This window comes from Hirundo rustica, chromosome 6, assembly GCF_015227805.2.
Source record: "Hirundo rustica isolate bHirRus1 chromosome 6, bHirRus1.pri.v3, whole genome shotgun sequence".
Taxonomy (NCBI): Eukaryota; Metazoa; Chordata; class Aves; order Passeriformes; family Hirundinidae; genus Hirundo; species Hirundo rustica.
The window spans coordinates 62,189,820-62,211,030 of NC_053455.1; the positions used below are offsets into that span (position 1 = coordinate 62,189,820).

Sequence of the window (21,211 nt, forward strand, 5' to 3'; positions counted from 1 at the left end):
GATTTATTTCCACCTCTGTTAGTGAGCACTGCCCAGGGTGATACAGGGCACCACGAGGTTGCAAATATGAAGAAGCAAAGATGCATTCCATCTGGGCCTTTCTCTGACAATAGTTTCAGTGTTACTTGCAGATCTGAAGGGGAAGGGATTTCTTTTTTCGTTTATTTTTATTTTTCTTGGAGCCTCACAGTTATTACTAAAAAATCAATACATGCAGCTTTTCACTTGCTTTGAGCTGAATTCCTTGTCTTTTGGTGTTTTAGGACTCTTGTTGGGAAATTATTGGTGTAGATGGCATACTTATTTTTTCTGTGTGAAGTTTGGGAAATTAAAGGTGATACTTTATATAATAAGTTTTGAAGTGTCAGTGCTGTTGTTGAGAAACTCTGGGTGTATGGGCTTACAATGTTCTTAAACTGTGTTGCTGAAGTCTATCTGTAGAACGGCTAGTTATAAAAACCACACTGATCTCTGAATTCTTTCCCTTTTCCATAAACAGGGTTATTTCCTTCTCTTCGAGTCAATGCTGGATTCTGTCATCTATGCAAAGGACAAGTACCTGGCAGAGGGAGGCTCAGGTTGGTGCTCAGTTCTTTGAATAAATTTAGCTCTGGGAGGAAGCTAAATGAGCTCAGAGACCTAGAATAAGCTATGCATGGATGAGAAAGTTGCCAGTCTCAGTGAAAAATGTTTCCATTAGTAGGAGCTTCAAGACGTTAATTTACTGTATGGGCAATAGGAGAACATTAGATGGGGTACCAAGGTCTCAAGTTAATGGTATTTTTAAGAATAGAAGGGGCTATTTTTTCTTAAGTACAGACTAAATGTTTCCTCCCTAATTCTTCCCACACATGTGGGCATTTGTTTTCCCCTCCTGAAATCCAAGTTTCTGCATAACTATGGACAGAGGAAAATAAGTTTTATCCTGTAAGATGATACTGTTTGAGTAGCAGCTGTGGATTAGAGGAAAAGTAGATAGGATGTTTTCCTGAAGGAGGGAGGGTTGTGTGGGGAGGACATAATTTTGAACACATGAAATAATTAATGGAATTAACACTGTTTCAGTTCAGCATATTTATGCCGGTGGTAATAAGCTCTTTACTTTTATGGCTTGAGGGTGGGGTTGTGACAAAACAAAAGGGTTTGCTTTGAAGTGGAGTTCTTTTACTCATTTAAGTAGCTTAGATAGTGTCATCTTTAGCAGTGTTTAAATGCCTGTAAATATTTATTCCTCACGTGAGGCAGCTTTGTGAGAACATGAGTTCTGCATGTGCTTAATTCTTTTGGCAGTATTGTATTTCATATTGACCTTTTCAGTTGTAGTCATCAGTCTGGGTTTTTTTTTTTCCCCTTTTGTACTAACCATGCACACAGTTTCACTACACTGACCTAATGATTGGATTAATGACTGTGTCACAGTGCTTGCTGCAGTGCTTCCCTCTGGTTGCAGTGAGCCTTTGTGTACTACAGAGTGCAGCAGGAAAAATGGGGTTTATGCAGTTGTTCACAAAGCTGAATACGCAAGCAAGAGCTGTCTTAGAATATTTAGTAACCACTTGAGCAACGTGACAGAATAAGAGGTTTTTTTGGTTTCAGTAATGTAGAATAGTCCAGCCACATCAGGAACACAGGTGTGTGCTCTGTGTAGATGTATGCTGATAATTTTACACTGCAATACAATTAAATCCAGGGACATTCCCTAAAATCGTAAGGAATCATTTTATGTTTAGCTACTACTTCCAAAGCCGCCCTCTGTTTAAACTGTATTTTTGGTAGGTTTGCTCTTGTGTAACCCCCCGAGATGCCTTTGAGGGATGGGGTGTCCTGGTTCTGCAGTACACTCATCCTTTGGGGTCTGACTATGGTCTTGGCCCCTTCTTTGATTCTTGACAAAGCACAGAGTGGTGTACGGGCACTGATGGGATTTTCAGTTCTGTCAACAGTTTCATTAAGGTGCTTGCAGTTCCTGCTCCCCTGCCAGCTTGTCCAGACGCTTCTGCAGTGCAGCTGAATTGCACACCCAAATCCAGATGAGCCAGAACTAAGAGTTCACTCTGAGGTGAAGCCTTACCAGAGAAACTTCTGAATCTGCTTAATTTTGTCTAAAGCCGTTTGGTGCTATTGAGCCCAAGATCATTATTACAGGGAATGTTGGAAAGCTGGAAAAAGGCAATAGCAGCAGCTGCAATTTGACCAGATCTTTGAGTGATTGAACTGGGGATGGGATCCAAATTTCCAGATACGTGTTCAGTCAGTCATATCCTCATTACTTCAGTTCAGCCTACTGGCATGGAGTGGATCGTGCCAAAGTGTCTAGGGTAATGTGTACAGTATAGAATAGCTTCATTTGGGAACACAACATTTCTGCTGCCCAGGGCCCATCTGTTTGTTCTTTAGAGCTGTTGCTCAGGTATGGATTTTTTCACACACTTGAATCCAGTTCACGTTGTCGAGGGGTGAGAAAAGTAAGGAAGTCGTCATTCAAAACATAATGCATTCAAAGCATGACGCTCCTTCACGTCAAAATGATGACGGCATTCACGTGGGGTTGTCTCTGTGTGGCTGGAGGATTGCTGTCTTCCCCTTCAGCTCCCTGAAGTTTGTGAGGCATCGCTGAGGGCTGAAGGATTTCCCATCATGTTCTCCCACCACGTGAGCCGTTGTGGTGACGGATGGCTCGTGGGCACCGAGTCGAGAAGGACACAGATGGTCAAAGCGATGAATCTGGGAGAGCTCTGAGGAGTGTGCCTGCTTCTGTCCAATCAGCATTTTGCTCACTTCACCTGTGAGAAGGAATAATTACTGAATTATGGGCTTAATGGGGAAAAAAGTGGCAAGTCTGTCAGGATCGCACCGGAAAGTGTTACAGAAAGAGCAGAGGATTTCCAGGGAAATCAAGGGTAATGGGGAAATGGCAAACGCAGCATTTTTTAAAATATGTACAAATCTCTGCAGTGTTAAGATGATTTAGACTGATATTCAGATAACATTGCTTACATTTTCAGTCAAATCTCAGTACAGTGACTAGGACGTGGGTGGGTCTGTAAATTATTGAATCGCTGTAGTATTCTGCCTGAGCCCTGTTGGTCCTGGTGACAGATTTCTTTTTGTGAAGTCTGCATAGACATTGTCTACTTCTGCTGCTGTTAACAGTAGAAATGCAGATTAAATTGGAGCATTTTGTGTTTACACTTCCCCTTGTTCTTAAGCACATTGTGTAATCAATCATGAGTTCCACTGCAGATTTAAGGATTTGCTGTGAACAGAGATTTAATAAAAACTGATTATGATCCAGTTCAAATGTTTTATGCTTGATAGAGGTGATTAAATTCCTCTTTGGTTTACAGGATGTCTCAGAAATTTGGGCTAGTCAGAGGAAGGAAGTTTATAAATTAGTTAATCACCTTTTGCTGTGGGTTTAATTTTCATTTCCAGTGGCACTACAACGCTCATGTGTATTCTGTAACCAGGGTCTGCCAGTCTTTTCATTGCTCTTCTCACCATACCATTGCATCCTGTGAAACCCATTCCCCTAAAAAATGCAAGTGAGAAAAATGTCAGTGTGCTTACTTTAATGTCTTTATAGAACAAAAAAACCACCTTCTTTAGAGAAGGTTATTCTTTGCAATCACTATTTATAAGAATATTTCCTTTGGCCTAAAACTATATATATGAAAGGTCTAATTTCAATTTGCTGCCTGGCTCTTCAGTATTTTGCAAGGTAGAAAATACTGCTTTTCTGACCTACCGTGCTATACCAATGATTAATTCTTTTTGATAAACTATAATTTCAAGTAGAGCTGAAGATAAAATTAATTTTACAGTTCACTAGATTTTGGGGAGGAAGAGAGAAACATGGCTTCAGTTGTATTAACACTGCCTCTTTTATGTATTAATATAAAATTAAACCAAATAGGGTGTTTTAGTTGACATTTTGCTCTGAAATCAGGTCAAGAATTCAATGATTTAGAGGCTTTAGAGGCCTTTAAAACTCGGAAGAACAAAACATGGGAATTTCTTTGTGAAAAGAAACCTAGCTCAATATGAATTGAGCTGCTTCTTCTATTTGTTAGGATTGTAGACAGCCATGTACATAGCAGCTGTTCTTTGTGGGTTTTCCAGTCGGTTGAGATTGCCAAGAAATCGACTGACTTTGTTGGCAGCTGTTAAAAAGGCAAATGTCAGTCTTGTGCTACTATTTGTAAAAGCTGTAAATAGTTACTTGTTCTGAAGATCTTCTCAGGAGAAGGAAAAGCACAAATGTGAAAATCATGTAAAATGACAGCTTTATCCTGAAAGTGGGAGGGAGGGAATCCATGAGGTTCTCTTCTGTCTGTTGGGCCACTTCCTACTCTTCAGATGCAGATAGAAAAGGGGTTATTCCCAGTACCCCGAAATAATTATTTAGGTTGTAAGGTAAGGATCAACCAGAGCTGATAGCAAACAGGAATGAAAACTCTTGAGTAAGAATATATGCTCTTTTCTGAAAATAAGCTCTTCTCACAGAGGTGTTATGTTATGGCAGTGCCCTCACCTGAATTTCTGTTTGGGTGTCTGTCTAGAGTTATGACATATATTTTAGGTTAGTCTCCATATAGAAGCCAGGATAGGCTGTTCCAAATTATTTTCTTCAGACATCAAGTTTCCAGTCATTTCCTGTTGGTGGGATTCAACTGCAAAGATATTTTATTATGAACAGGAAATGCCAGAGTAGTGTGTGAAAATTAAATTTTTGTGTCTAGTCTTTTCTGTGGACAAATATGACTCTAGCATGTAAAGTAGCAGAAAAAGTGTCTTGTCCAAGAGCTAAAAAAAATCTTTTTAAAATTCTTTTGAGGTGTTACTAACTTTTAGACAAAAGAGAAGCAAAATCCTCTGTGTGTGTAAATAAAATTTCACTGCTCTGTTTCTGTTGTTGCAGTTTATCCTGACTCGTGCACCATCAGTCTGGTAGCTGTTGGGGATATGAAGAAACACGTGGACAAGCTGCTTTTCTGGGAAGATGTGTACGGCTTTGACATGTCTTGTATGAAGAAAGCTGTCATCCCAGAAGCTGTTGTGGAGGTGCTGGATCCCAGCACCCTGATATCCACAGCCACTGTCATCAAGGTACCAATTCACCTCACGCTTGGGAGCCACATGGGAATGTTCCTTGGTTTATGGAGGAGGGGCAAAAATTCACACGGCACACACAAACTTTGGCATCTTCAAAATTAAAAAAATGGAGTTAGGTTCTTGCTGTTAAGACTGGAAGGTTTGTAGTAATTGCTTTTTTTACCAGCTTTGAGTAAGGTAAATTTCCCATTTTTAGACTGTTCTGTTCTATGATTTCTTCTATCCAAAGCCAAATTTACTTTGGCAATGCTCTGCTGGTAACAGTGCATGCATGTGCCTTCCTAATCCATGTTGTCATGAACAGTCACTGTCCAGCTCAGATGTAAGGGCTCATCAAATTTTGCCACTGTGCATACTGTTGTGCTGAATGGCTTTATTCTCATTTGTTCTCATTTACCCATCATGGTTTTTAAAATAACTTAAAATCGATGCATGTGCTTGTTTGCCGGAGTTACAGTACAAAGTAGTAAAATTAATGAGTTGAGGAACAGTGGCATTATAGGTAAGTTGTTTGAATCAATAGCTATCCCACAGAACAAATGGATTGTATTTTGTAGAGAAAATTTAAGAATGTTCCCATTCATCATTATGATTATTCCAGAAGGTGCTTTGGTGTGTTTGCTCACATCAGGTGAGCTGCTTGTTCTATATAATTCATAACGTAACTTTTCAGGAAGGAAAACATTCCCTAAAGAAAGACAAGGCAGCATGAAAAATCATGGAAGGCTTTGGGTTAAAGATGATCCAGTTCCAACAGTCTTGAGCGCCTCCAGGGATGGGGCAGCCACAGCTTCCCTGGGCAGCCTGTGCCAGGGCCTCCCACCCTGCAGTAAAGAATTTCTTCCTGATATCAAATCTAAACCTCCTGTCTTTTAGTTTGGATCCATTCCCCCTTGTCCTTCACAAGAGCACTCCATGCTCTTGTGAAAACTCTCTCCCCATCTTTCTTGTAGGCTCCCTTCACGTGCTGGAAGGCGCAGTTAGGTCACCCCAAAGCCTTTTCTTCTCCAGGCTGAACAACCCCAATTCCTTCAGCCCTTCCTCACAGTAGAGGTGCTGCATTACCATGGTGGCCCCCTCTGGACTCACTCCAGCAGCTCCATGTCCTTCCTGCTCACTGCTGCTCAGTGTCTGTTTGTTTGGGCATGTGAGGAAGAGGAGGTTCAGGTGTTTTGTCACATGGGATTAGGTGGTTTTTTAGTCTCTTCCCATTTTTTGGAAAGCTGGAATAGTACTGCGTTGTAAAAGTTGTCTCATAATGAGAACAGCTGAAGAACCTTTGTCTAAAGGGAGATCGTAATTGACATTCCTCACTGTTCCTGACAGAATTTTATTACCATTTCTGACAGCACATCGACTGTAATTCTGCATCCACTCCAGACCTGGAGTTCTCTTCAGATTTCACCCTGAGCATTACAATGAGCACACAGTGTACGGTAAGATAATTTTCTTCATACATGGTCGGTACTGCATTGGACCAAGAGACACTCCATTAATTATCCTTCATTTTTCATCAGTCCTTGCCTTAAAACATTCATTTCTACAGTGCAGAGGTGTCAAATGAGCTCTTTCTGTAAAGAGAGGTGGAGGTAAAACTCCAGTAATGGCTTTATGGGGTAATGCAGGTAGGTGAGGAAGGGGAAGGGGAAGGAGCCTTTGCACTGGGATCTTTCTGTTTTCTTCTCCAGCCCATTTTCTGAGATACCAGAAACTCTGGTGTTAGCTTGTCTAAGTCATGCATTGAGCTTTCAAACATTATAAGCAAACTCAGGATTTTTACAGTAATGTCAGTGATTTACTTTTTTATTCAATACAAATTATAACTGCTTTCTACCAGTTTATTAATGTACCATCATCAGACTTGACAAAATAGCATTATGCTCTGAAATCAGTAGGAAAAACTGAAATTTTTGCCCTCTGGAGTATTGTGAAACTTCTGTGAGTTTCCTGCTTAAGTCACATCACAAACTCAAGTGTAAAGGGGTAATTTTTAGCTTCCTTCTAATATATTGAAATTGATTCTGCTGCAGCTGGTTTATTGGGCTTTTGCACAAGTATTCAAAGAAGAGCTGCAGAATTCTCCTGACATGGACACAAAGAATATGTTTCTGTATGGTATAAACTGCTTAGGCTGATGACAAAATCTTGGATGCCCGCATCAGGCAATGTTTGGATGGTTTAGTGGTTTGGATGTTAGTTCATGCTGCTGCATTTGCCACCGTTTTTGCAGAGTAACAATCTGCAAAAGAGTTTGTTGGAGTCAGAAAGTGACATTTTCCCATGTAGATAGTTTAAATCATGATCATTTTTAATTAGTAGGTGTGTGTAAATCCTTCATATTTATTTGTCAATGATCACCAAATTAGGTGAATACACAGCAGCATTTTTGGGTTTATTAAATAGAAATCTGTATATTTTCCTGTGCATATAAATGAAACCCCTCCTGTTTCAAGGTATCATAATTCTAGTTGCCTCAGGACAGGGTCAGGTTTGATTTGAGATCAAGCTCCACTGCAGCCCTGGTTTAATTTTCTTAATATGGCCACATTCGAATAACTGATTAAACAGAAATCTTTGCAGAACGCTGGTCACCTTTCTGGTGTTTGGGTAAGGTAAAATAGCTTATTTTATAAACATTGTTTTCCCCAGCACTCGGCTCTTACAAAAACTTCATTTCTGTTCCATGATTCTGTGGCATCATTGACACATAAATCAAGATGCATACCTGCGTTTTATGACTTCCAAGAAGAAGGGGAGGGATGTGGGGGAAGAGCAGTGTTTCTGAAATTTTGCAGTGAATGCAGGTTCTAAAAAATGATCAGAATGCTGTGAAGTATTTTGCACTTCATCATTTAGGTTTATTGACACTTTGAGTGAAATTTCCACAGTTTCTATGATGGATTGTAGAAGTTTAGCTGAGGGTTGACAGTTCATCCATCATATGAGGCTGCCTAACCTTGCAGTAAATGAACAATAAAAGTCCATTATTTATGTTGAAATTTTTGAGGAGATGCTTTAAGATTGCAATTTATCCTTTGAAAATAATATTTGATGTTTTTCTTGTTTGCATGTGTTTTCCTGTTCTACTGGCTTTTCCTTTTCTGCACGAAAAGAGAAAGTTGCCTACATTTCCCAAAATTCTGGGGTTTTGGACTTGTCTTTTAGGATTTTTCAGGGTTTTTTTAAAATAAGAACATTTCAAAATAGCTTTGCTTTATTTACAAAAAATATTGCACAACAAGAATAACAATTTGGAAGTCCATCTTCCTGTGCTTGTGTTTCATTTCAAAGCAGCCTTCCCTCAGCCACGGAAGCGTGGAAGCGGATTTGGTTGTCTTATTCCTGGTGTTGCCATCACGATTGCTGACAGCAGAGCAGCGCTGCCTTCAGAGCTGGGGCTGGCTCTGCCCAATAATCCACCTTGCAAACTGAAAAATGCAGGGGCACGTGGCTCTGTTCTTTGCTCTGGGGGTCCTCTTGCACACCAGCTCCAGGTTTGCAGCATCCCTGGCTGTGCAGGGTGGTTTCCATGCTCCCTCCCAGGGGCTGTGTGCATGCAGAGCAGCCTGAGGCACGCATTCCTACGCTGCAGCGTGTCAGCAGCACGGAATGCACGGCTGCTGTTGCTGAGCTTGGTTTTGCAGAAGCCTTGCACTGATGGGAAGTGGTTTAGAGAAAAGAGCTGTGGTTCTTCTGGTTGGAGGGTGCAACATCATGTTGATGGTTGAGGAGCTAAACTCTCAGCTGGCATCTTTAGGATTAATAGTGCTGTCAGGGTCTGCTGCTTCCTCCCATCAGCCTGTTTGCCTGTCTGTGCTAACAGGACAGGGTGCTGGAAAAGCTGACAGGAGTCACAACCATAACTACAGTTTTTTACCGGCTCAATACCACATTTGCTCTGGTCATGGCTTGGAACACCCCCAGGATCCCTCGGGCACGAGAAGCTGCGCTTCGTGGCAAAATCATAGAAGGCTTTGACTTGGAAGGGATCCTGAAGATCCAAGCCCCTGCCAAGCCCAAGGATCCCACCCCTTGGGTCAGGTTGCTCCAAGCACCACCCTTGAACACTTGCCGGGATGGGGCATCCCCAGCTTCTCTGGGCAGCCCGTGCCAGAGCCTCGCTATCTTCACAGTAAGAATTTCTCCTAGGACCTAACCTGAATCTCTCCTCTTTTAGTTTAAAACCATTCCCTCTTGTCCTATCACTATCTGCCCATGGAAAACAACATTAAACTCCTCTAAAATCTGATTTTCTGCAGATTGTTCAGATTCTTCTGATTTTTTTCTGGGTTTGGATGAATGCAGTGAGGATATGAATGCCCAGCCATCATGGTGAGCTTGTGTAAAACAGAAAAGTGGTGCAGTTCACAAAACTAAGAGCATAACATTGATACATCTTATTTGTTTGTCCTTCCACCTATTTGAAACTACTCCCGTACTTCTATGTGACCAAAAAAACCCCTAGGAGAGTACTAACGCATGCTGCTAAGAGATGAGCCTCATGTCTTGCTGTAGGTGCATCTTTAGGGTATTGCAGATGCAATACATTGAGCCAATGCCTTAAAAATTATAAAGGCTCTAAATAGGTTTTTTTTTTTTCCTCTAGATGTTCAAGAAATTAAATAAGTCTTCCAAAAAAAATTTGAATACACATAAGAAATGCAAAATTATTCAGAAATGCAAAATGAGTGAGCAAAAATAAACATTTTAAATGTGACCTTTTATGTGCTGGTTAGTCCTTTAGAAGTCCTGAGACAGGGTGGGGTAGTTAGGACTTTTTTTCTGAGAATATATTGCTTCTGTTAATTTTTCCTTCATTCCTCGCATGCTTTGCCACAAAGAAGCATTTCCTAGCATTAATTTGATATCTCTTTATTTTAGCTTTCAAAGATTGAAGATTTTCAAAGCATGAAACGGTTGTATGGAATCATTATATGAAATTGTTCCCGAGCACTTTTATTGCAAGTTGACTTGATTTTGGTCCTACAAAGATAATAGCAAAAAAAAAAAAAAAAAAAAAAAAAGCCTGCAGAAGTGCATTTTCCTAATAAAGAGCTAGGGTTTGTCACTGCTGATTTTAATGAGACATCTGGCTAATATCAGTTAGTAGATGCTGCTAGAAAAAGACTCCATTAATTGTATTTTAAGTTGATCACTGTGTGAGCTTTTGAGATAAAATAAAATGGTGATTACCCTCAGCATAGAAATCAATTGACAAACTTTCTCTTTTGTTTGCAAGCCTTTCCCCTGTGAGTCCATCAAGGTTGATCTTTCCTAGCTGAATAACAATATCCCCGGAGAGGAAAATGGCAGTATCTCTTCATTGCTCCCAGGAGATCTTGTCAAAGAGCAGGGGATGTGTAGAGAAAGTGGGAGGGAGGAAGGGGGTGAAAGAAGGATAATGAACTAGAGGACGTGACTGATGTATTAAAACCCTCAGCAGGAAAAAGGAAGTTGAGTTGACTTGAGAAAATTATTCTGACTAAGGAAAAAAATCTTTGCTTGTTAAAATTTTCCCAAGTGTTAGTCAGCTTCATTTCTTAATATCCACATGGGAGCCAACAAGAGGTATTGCCATGTGAATCTTTGGTTCCAACCTTAGGTGAGAAACAAAATTTTTTAAGCTAGAAGCTGGAAATCTGGTTTGGGCGCCGCAGTTAAACCCATCTTGTGTGCCTGATTTCTGAGTAAAGGAAATACCATGTTAAAAAGCAGGTTTTGTCCTTTTCATCTGTTTATTTATCTGTAGCCTGTTCTGCAGCGATGTCCAGATTATTAGTCTTTAAAACACTAAATTGCTGGGTTTTAATTGCCAGGGGTTTCTTTTCCCTGTGATAAAACCGCAGCAACTCTGCTGCATGGATGACAAACATTCCATCTCCATGCTTGGATAAACTCCATCAAAAGCACATTATCTCCCACTCCTGTGGCCAGCTGTCTAATTGTATTTGTTGTAGCCACTCACTGTTGGAACATGATACTAGTGAAGAGCAAGAATGATAAATTACTCACTGTAGGTGATAGTGATGATGATAATTTTTAATTTCCTTGTTCCTAAGTGAATTGGTAGGGCTGCCTTTGAGTCCTCATAAGGAAACCAGCAGTCTCATTTGTTTTGTCCTGTTAAAATGCTGCACGTACAGCCCGCCATTTTCTTTAGGAAAAAAGCCTTAGTATTCAGATGGACTTGAATTATAATTTAGAATTTTCTTTGCTTTTCAGCTAAATGCTCTGAGTGGAATAGTGTAAATAATGTGCACTAACACTAATTTATTGTATGCTAAAGCTTTTTGTGGTTTTATTATGTTTGTTAGGTGTTACATAAATAAATGGGGAGAAAAATAGTCTTGGAGTCATTTAGCTGGGAGGGAAGGAAAACAGTTTGAAGACAAGTGAATCTCACTGGCAGGACCTGTTTAATTTACAGGCTTTTCATATGTTTGCATGGACACCTTAGAAACCCTCAGTAATGGATGAAGACCTTAAGCTACAGGAACTCTTCATCAAAATGTGGAGTTAACAAAATCGGGTAGGAGTTTGTGGCTGCTCTTTTAATTTCGGGAATATTTTATTCTTAGTTGAGCAAAGTCTTTGTTGACCTTTTTAGGATGTCACTGCAGTCTCAGTTATGCATATCTATTAATGTATATCCAATCCTTAATGATTCCTTCATTCCTTATTTGGCCACCTTAGCTCCCGGGGTAAATATGTTGGTTTTGTTTTGGGGCTGGAGATTTTGTTCTCATAGCTCGCTCTTCTCCTGGCAAGTTATTTGAGAACAGGAAGAATAATGTTTTGGTAGTGTTTCCCAATATTTACTGTCCTTTGAGGCTCAAGCATGTGTCAGGCTGGAGTTGTAGTTATTTATTGCCAGTTTAGAAGTCATTATTTTTGTTTTCCTCTTTCATGTTATTCAGGAGACTGGCACTTGAAAGATTTTTCCAGAGAAGGTTTACATTCTTACTGATTAGTTGTAGGTGAAGTTGTAAATGAGCTGTCAAAAGTGTAGCAAAAAAGATGAGAGAAATTGCAGTAGGAGAAATAGCAGCTATCATTATGCTTAAAAAAAAAAAAAAAAACCCAAAACCAAAACAAATCAAAAACAAGAAGAAATAGGCAGTAGTTGTAAAGCATCGTTTAGAATTTATGGGGAAGTTATTTACTTGTTCCTTTTCTTCAGTTTGACTTCTTGTAAAAAAAGATGTCACCTTTAATGAAAATCTGGCCAGCCCTATGTTTCATTTTAATATGCATGTGTCTGGTTGCTTCTAGTATGCTGCTTGGGCTTTTTTTTTTTTCCTTATATTTTGTTGCATGTGATAAATTACACAACGAGAGGGAAGGATCGAATCTTCCTTCAAGTTGTAAACATTGGAAATACCTTCCTTTGTAGTGTTGCGTATTTAATAGATGCTTGTGACTATTATAGCTACTGCAATTTGGGATAAGTCTTCAAAAGTGAAATGAAAGGAAAATATTTTGAACTTCACTTTTACAGAAGTATTTCTCTGAAATGCACTTAAATGTAAAAGATACATAATTGTGCATTTCAACATAAAACACTGACAAGTTACAAAAAGAAAGAAGGGAAGGTGTAAGTTCCTTAAAAGAAGATAGTAAACAAACACACAGTATTATAGCCAGTTTTTTATTATCAAGTATTTCAACTTTGGTTTGAGCTCTTTCAAGGAAGACTGAACCGTTGGCTCAGTTGGTCAGAGCACAGTGGTCATAATGCCAAGGTTGAGGAATCAATCCCATGTGGGCCATGAACTCAATGATCCTTGCGTGTCCTTTACAACGCGGAATATTCTGTGACTCCCGCTGCCGCAAGTAAAAGCAGAAATTCTAATGGTTTGTATCAAGCTTTTCCCAAAACACTGAGAGGACAAATAATTAGAGCTGTGTTGTGCCTTTGTATCCTTCAATACTTTTCCAGAGGCATGCATACAATTCTTTAGATCGGAAGAAATCTTTAAGATCATTGAGTCCAGCCTCTAAGCCAGCACTACACCATGTCCCCAGGTGTCACATTGACATGACTTAAATCACTCTGGGTATGGTGACTCCACTGCCTCCCTGGACAGTCTGTTCCAATACCTGACAGCCCTTTCAGTGAAGAATTTTCTCCTAATATCCAATCTGAATACCCTCGGTGCCACTTGAGGCCATATTCTCAAGGCCCCTTTCCAGAGAGTTGTAGCGAGTGAGAATGTCCCCTCCCAGCCTCCTTTTTTCCAGACTAAATGTCCTCAGCTCCTTCTCATCAGATTTGTGCTTCAGACCCTGCCCCAGCTCCATTCCTCTCTGTGAAGCCTCTCCAGTATCTCAAAGTCTTTCTTGTGCCGTTCTGCAGGATCACCTGGTAGGTTTTAGGAAGGCTGGGTGTGCTCTTTGTGAGGAGTCTGTCGGTATCTGTGTAGCTGGCTTGAGATCCCTTTGGCCTGGAGCAGACAAAATTTGACAAAACAGCTCAAAAGCAGAAAGATCTCAGAAGACTGACAACATAACTAAAATTTTAAGCATAGTGTTGTGTTTGAATGAGCATATATGGAGGTCAAACTATGGAGGACCATACAAAACAATCCTTCTCTTGAGAACAGCTGGTGAATTTAATATCTCCTATAGGGTGTCTGTTCAGAAATAAGACTAAACTTACTTCATGAGAATAAGGTCTGATTTGGATAAACTGAGTGCCTTTCAAAGTGGTGTTACTGGCAGGGCAACACATGCAATCTGTCAGACAAAATCTTTCATGTGAAATCAGGGAGAGGAAAAGAAGGGAGTTAATGTGGGCTGGAGTTTCTGGGAGGCTTTGGCATGGAGTTGAGATGGATATTATTCCCTGGATATATGCAAATAACTCTTTCTGTTGAACAGCAGGTTTCAACGTTTTCAGTTTCTTATTTTAAAAGGGTAAGCCACAGGCTATGTTCATCAAAGTGGGATATGTTTATTCAGTGCTTTTTTTGCTTTTTGTATTTCCTCAGCTGTAATTGGCTTGTAGAATAGCTGTCATAGGAAATATTAGACAAATTTTGCAGCTTGTCAGTAACTACTGGGTTTGGTATTTGACTTCTTATTTTCCCAAAGGTTTAAAATACGAGAGACGGAGATTAAACACACTGTTGGCTAAAAACAAATTATATAGTTGTAACCAATTTCAGAAAGAAAATCGTCAAACTGAGTGTGCGTGTTTGGTTCTTTTAGTTGTCTCAAGAACACTTTGAAAATTATTAATGAAAGGTACTCATTAGATTTCTCAAATGCAATATGTGCTCTTACAGTTAGTTTTCAAAACGTCATTCAAGCTCTCCCCTCAATGTATTTAACTTAAAAAATATCATTTCTGTTCAGCTAAACAGAGCTGGGGCTGTCTCTTGACACAACTCACCAGGGAGTGTGTTTCAGTTTTGGGGTGCCTTCACTGCCCAGTTTTAGCTGACAGAATTTTGGGGAATGCCCAGAGCTGTTCACAGGAGCACATCCTCAGGAACTTGAGCAATAATATTTTTCTGGTTTTGGTTTCTTTTGGCTCAATGATTATTGAAGTTGATTATTTATTATTGAAGGACATCTATCCATTTCAGAACATAACAAGGAGAAATTAATGGATCAGTGTGGAGCTCTTGTTCTCTGTAATCCCCAGAGCTCTGACTAAGGCAATCTTTGTGATGTGTAATTATTATTATTACGGCTCTGAATTAGCTATTCAAAGTCGGTGTTTCAGGTTGTTTCAGATAGGGAAACCAGTGATACTGTAAAGAATACAATAGTTATTTATCTAGTCATTTACAAAAGGTACAAATCCTGTTTCCCTTAACACAGGGGAGGCAGCAGGAAACACTTTCTTTGCTTTTAACTGAGTTTCTTTTCAACCTGAGCTTGACCCCAAAAAATATTTCTCTAGAGCCTTTTCTCAGGGTAGCATTCCTCAGGGTGTTTCTGTCACCTCTTGTTACCAAGTGTGTGGATACTTGCATCCAACTTAGCTGTGGTCTGTCTGCCTGGAGCTTTTGGCTTTTTGATCCAAGATGTATCTTGATTGTCTCCTTTTCTCTGGAAACCCGATTTTGTTTTTCTCCTCAATGTATTTTTGTTGTCACAACCTTGTTTTCCTGCAGGAATCATGTCCTAGGTCTTATTTGTAAGCATACCGGCAGTATTGAGCTGATGATTGAAAAATATTTTATATGACTTGCTAGATCTCTGACTAATGTCCAGAAAGGATTGTGCATCAATAAAGGTAGTCTGATGGGTCAATAGAACTTTGTCAAAACTTTCTGAGTCTTTACTCAAAAGGCATATTAGAGACAAGGCTTTAATTCACCTGGGAATGAGATTCTCAGACTGAGTGATAGGGCTTTAGTAGAGGGCTGGAGGAGTCACTGTTTCCAGTGTCTGATGCTCGTTTGTCATGAAGCTCTCAGTGTCTCCACAGTTTGTTTTGTATTTTAACTCTTTAGCCACATTGGAATTTGGAACTTGCCAGGCTTGTGAAAAGGCTAAAGCACTTTAGCTGGAGTGCCCTTTGTTGAAACAGGTGCTTTAGCATAGTTTTACTGTTTTAATGCATTGTATTCTTCATTGTGTTGGCAACATCTGTTTTGCATTTAGTTTAGAGAGAAAAAATACCAGAAAGACATATTCATATTATCTATTTCATAATGATAAAACCCTGTACCCTAATTTTGTAAGCAAGTTTTACTTTTCTTTCCATCACTAACTTGTGTGAATCTATATGAAGAGCGTGCTGTAGAGATTGTCCTTCTTAGCTTTTCAGAATAACAAGTTCCCTGGACTGAGAGAAAAACCCTGGTGCAGTTAGAGAGAGGTTACATTAGGTTGTTGGCAATGAGTTTTCATGGAACAGGCTTGCCCTCGTTGCACTGGTGCATACTTTGTGTGAATGCGCTGCAGCTGGTGTGGGCAGAGTCCCTTCCTCCCGTGGCAGGGATGGAGAGAGTCCCCAGCTGAGTAACTGCAGCTCCTTGTGGTTGCTCAAAAGCTCTCTTTGGGTCATTTCTTCAGGCTGATGTGATAGAAAGGCACAACTGCCTCGGCACCAGGGTCTGATGTGCTTTAGCCTTTTCACAGGACAGGAGGAAGCAAGTAAAGGTGAGCATGGGCAGGATTTCACAGGTGAAACTGGAGTGGATGTTTTATTAGCATCTTCCAGCTATTTGTTGGGGTTTCTGGGATGGTCGCAAGCCATTTTTTGTCAAAGCAGTCCAGCATTAAAAGACTGAGGGGCTAATAGTGTCGATATGCTATTTTGTGTGTGAACATTTTATATCTATTAGTATTAGGAAGAAATTCTTCCCTGTGAGGGTGGTGTGGAACTGGCACAGGTTGCCCAGAGAAGTTGTGGCTGCCCCAGCCCTGGCAGTGTTCAAAGCAAGGTTGGATGGGGTTGCAGCAACCTGGCTTGGTGGAAGTTGTCCCTGCCCGTGGCACAGGGCTTGGTACAAGATGATCTTTTAGGTCCCTTCTAACCAAATTAGTCTGATTTCTTTTCCTATTCAAACTGGACAAGAAGTCCCACTACTGAATTAGGCACTGAAGGGAGAGGCTCTTGAGGTTAGGAGTGGGATGGCAGGAGGGACAGAGAAGGAATCATGTGGAGAATTACAATTACAAACTGGAATTAGCTGCTGGAAGGGCCAGCAGGAAGAATTTGTGAATGCTTTTCCTTATCTGTATGTGTAGTAGAGGAGGAAAAGGATTCCCTGCCTGGTTGTGGTCTGCCTCTGTTCACAGGGAGCTCCTGTGGAAATTCCTGTTCAGCCACACAACAAGTGAACAAATCATGCAGGATCCCTCACTTGGTGTGTGTTTACTGAGGGTTGTGGGCAGGACAAGGACTGGGTTTTGTGCTTGTGGGTTTGCACACCTGAAAGGCTGTTTTCTTGTTTGTGATTCTGGTTGCAGTCAAGGCGTGTGGGTTGTTTTGGAAACTCATACTAAAATCTGATGGGTAGTAAAATGCAGTTACAGTGGGCTGAATGTTGTCAAGTAGAGCAAAGGTGTAATACCAGTCTGTTTGGGTTTTTTTCACCTAGTATTTCTAGCATACTTGAAAGCATAAATATAAGCTTGTTCCTCTTGGTAAACACTTGAAAAGGAGTAGAGATTCCAATAAATGCATATATGAATCACAGAATTTTTCTTGAGTGTCACTATTATTCCTTTATCGTATTTACATTTTCACCTCTTTTTTACAGGCAATTGCTGGCTACTTTGATGTATTTTTTGAGAAGAACTGCCACAACAAGGTGAGCATTTGGGATTTTGCATTTTAAAAATGTCTTTGAGAGATGAGGATTTTATTTGGCCTCAAGGTGTTTGGCAGTGAGGCTGTTTTGCTGCAGCAAAGACTTCATAGGCATTTGTGTTTGGTAATTGATTGATGTGGTGTGATATGAAAAGGGTTGTATTTAATCAAACTCTTGAACTCTCCTGTTGCAGGTCTTGTTTTCAACTGGTCCCCAGTGCCCCAAAACACACTGGAAGCAGACAATTTTTCTCCTGGAGAAGCCAATTCCTGTAGAAGCAGGTACATTTAAATTCAGTTGGGGTGCAAGAATGATTGTGTTACAATGCTGTTACCATTAAGTCTAAATATAAAATACTTCATATATTACATAAGTTTCAAAAGGAACTAGTAAATAGCTCAGCTGCTGTTGAAGGAATTTTTTTTCTCACATCAAAGCAGGGAACTATCTGTGTACAAAATTATTGTTTAAAATTACACATAAATGCATGCATAAGTACCTTGTAAGTGGGCATATATCTTATACTTGTATAGCTCCATACTGGAATTTTGGTGAGAAAAGTTTGGTATCAAAGCATTTCTGATGCAAAAAAAGGTAAGACCAGAACACTGCTATTGACATTCTCTTGATTTTGACATTGCTAATGTTCTGAAGTATCACATTTGTCAAGTGATTGCACAGGATTCCTTGTAGCCCTCCTAAACTGTCCTGTATTTAAATGGATCGTGAGTGTATGCATAGGTTGTATCTGCCACAGCGGGGTTGCTCTATAAAATGAAAAATTTTAAAAACTCACAGCCATGAACTCGAGCCACTGAAGTGTTGAATGGGTTAGTTTGATACACTGTAAGTTTTTATAAAATGGTTAAGGACTGTAATGAGTTTTACCTTGAATTTGATGCAAGTAAAAAGGTTGTTGTTGTCATCGGGGATAAGCAAAATTCAGATGATAAGCTGTTGAGGTGAGGTTTTGAAGACTAGAGAGTGATGCTTGTTAGTGGTTTAATTAGCTCTATTCGTGAAGTCTTGAAAGCACATTTTATGCCAGTAGTCAAATATTCCTTGCTTTATAGACGCAAGTACATCCATTACCCTTATAGAATGGTCATGCAAGGGCATGGACATGCAGCAGGTCAAGAATTACAAATCTTCACCTCTTACTCCTGTAGAACTTTCTTTCTGACTCTCACAGTGTTTTTATAGTCCAAGGAAATGAAGTCGTTACATTTTTATGCTGTTATTTTATTTGTGTCCATGTGGCCACTGGGTATTTACTCACCACTGTTGAACTCTCACCCAGTGATGAATCAGTTGTCTTTGGGGGCCCCTTTTCTTTACAGAAAATAGCAGGACCAAAGGAGGAGTCTCAGAGTGGGGCTCATTTCTGCTGGCCAGTTAATAAACTCATGGTAATACCTGAACAGTTTGTAAATAGATCAGACAGATTTGGGGGAAAAGCACAGAAAAAGTTGTGTGGATGCTTCTGCACTCAATTGAACTGCTTTTACAGTTGCCTCTTCCAGCTACCATGGCAACTTTTTACCAGGAGCTTCTTTCCTAGAGGCACTGAGGTTTGTGGTATCTGACAAATCATTTCTGTCTTTCATGCTTTGACTTTATATTCTTAAGCATTCTTATTTGCCTTTCTTAGGTCCCATCACTTCTTGGGGTGCACCCGTGCTTGGGTGCATTCGTACTTGGCTTGTGTTCTCTTCAGATTCTCTTTCTAGACAAGGCTGACTAAGATCTCCTTGCTGCTACTCATTAAATCTCAATGTCACAGAGTGATTTTTTTTTAAGTGCAATGACATTTGTTAAAATATGCACATTATTTCATATTACAGAGATCGTTTGACATTTTTCAGCTGTGTGAAATTACTGGGAGGTGTGCCCCAGCCTAGAGTTCTGGTCTAGGTGTGGTGACTTTCTGAAGGCAACTGCAGAAATAATGTGCTCTGAAGCAGTGAACACAACCAGCTTCACCTTCAAGATCACTTGTGCTGTAACTCCTTCCTTCCTTTTTATTAGCTCGTATTTCTTAACGTTGTTCCTGTAACAAATCTTGTCACAGCTCTGTTTCTCTCTCTTTCTGCCTGTCTCCTTCTCTTTGTAGTTATTTGAGTTCCCCTTTCCCATCCTTTTGCCCATTCTGTCTGGTTTTATATCTTGCGTGAAATTACCACTTAAATCTAGGATTGTCTGCCTTCTGCTTCTAGTGCTAGAGAATATTCTGAGAGAAACTCCTGATGGAATTTCCTTTTCTTTTGTAATCCCAGTCTTATTTTCTGTGGGATATTTGTTGCTCATTGATGACATAAGCCCATCAAGCGGAAGGTGCTTCCAGATGTTTATATAGGAATGTATGTTAATTTACATTATTTTTCTGGAAAAACCACTCTCTCTGACTTTGATCCTTCTCCTGCATTGTTCCAAAAATCTTCTTCCTCGAGACATGTTGTTATAAGTACAGATTTCCCTATCTTCCTTTGTTATATTCTTTTCTTTGTCTAAATAGTGACTCGAATATTCATCTTGATAATTTGCAGTTAGCCAAATCTTTTTTGTTTCTTCAGTCTTTCCATTTTCTCAACTAAGCAAACCCTTCAAATTCATTTTGCAGTCTGTTTTGCCTTGCTGTTTCTCTTGTCCCACTTGCTAATGAATTAACACTGCTTGTTACCCCTTCTCATTCAGCCTGGCAGGTTGAACTGAGCTCCACTCCGAGTGCGCTGAGCTTTTTTAGGGAAACCTTGTCCTCAAAGGGCTTTCCTCATTGCAGGTTAACTGGAGGCAGAAGTAACTGTATTAGAGTAGATTAAACACGTCTGCATCGTTTGAAGCCTTTACATCCATCCCTGTGTTTACAGTGTGCATCAGCCCTCTGTATCTGTTCTTAGATTCAGAAATACATTATGGCAGTGGCAGAAACAGCAAAGAAGATGCACTTTTGGCTGAATATAGTCATAGAATCATTAAGGTTGGAAAAGACCTTTAGGATCATTGAGTCAAGCCATTAACCCAGCACTTCTGAGGGCACCACTAAACCAAGTCACTTGTAAACACATCTACAGTTCCCTGGGCAGCCTGTTCCAGTGCTTTACAATGCTTTCCATGAAGAAATTTTTCCTAGTGGCCAATCTAAACCTCCTCTGGTACAACTTGAGGCCATTTCTTCTTGTTCTGTTGCTCATTACCTGTGAGAAGTCCAACTCCCACCTGGCTGCAAGCTCCTTCCAGGGAGTTATAGAGAGCTGTGAGCCTCCTTTTCTTCAAGTTGAGCCCCCCCAGCTCCCTCAGCTACTCCTCATCAGACTTGTGCTCCAGATCCTGCCCCAGATCCATTCCCTTCTCTGGACACTCTCCAGCAACTCAATGTCTTGGATTAAGGTGCCCAAAACTGACCCCAGGATTCGAGGTGGGGCCTCAGCGGTGCCCAGAACAGGGGGACTGTCACTGCCCTGGTCCTGCTGGCCACACTACTGCAGATCCAAGCCAGAATACCATTGGTCAAGACAAACTCTTCTCTTTTTTTAGTAAATATTGGGAAACAAACAGAAATAATGCAATTTGGGTCTTCCAGTAATCTGACCGGTGTTACCGTGATGGCATTCACTTGTAGCTTTCTAATAGGTTGTGAAAGAAGAATTTGCTAGTGGAAAACACATTTAAAATGGTTTGGGGTTTTTTTGGTTTTTTTTGAAAGCATCTTTCAGACAGGGCAGTGGCTGTTTTTGCCCAGAGAAGAAAAATGGTTCCCTCAGATTTTTTTAGTTCCAAGTAAAATAGTAAGGCTGACTAAAAGTCCCTTATCAGATGCTTTA

General features: G+C 40.2%; 1 protein-coding gene across 2 annotated transcripts in view; it reads left to right on the top strand.

The window, feature by feature from the left end:
- PRMT3 (protein arginine methyltransferase 3) overlaps positions 1-21,211 on the top strand; it is a 51,222-nt gene that overhangs the window by 24,045 nt on the left and 5,966 nt on the right. Inside the window, exons 10-15 of one of the 2 annotated variants that reach the window (XR_009208009.1) lie at positions 500-578; positions 4,922-5,109; positions 6,465-6,551; positions 11,543-11,644; positions 17,340-17,390; positions 17,584-17,649. Coding sequence is in view for 1 of the 2 variants with exons in the window: in XM_040068347.1 (XP_039924281.1) it covers positions 500-578; positions 4,922-5,109; positions 6,465-6,551; positions 17,340-17,390; positions 17,584-17,671 (493 nt within the window). In the remaining variant the exon portion in view is untranslated. Of the gene's footprint in view, positions 1-499; positions 579-4,921; positions 5,110-6,464; positions 6,552-11,542; positions 11,645-17,339; positions 17,391-17,583; positions 17,672-21,211 lie in introns of those variants that run through there. The other variant, XM_040068347.1, reaches the window with a different exon arrangement.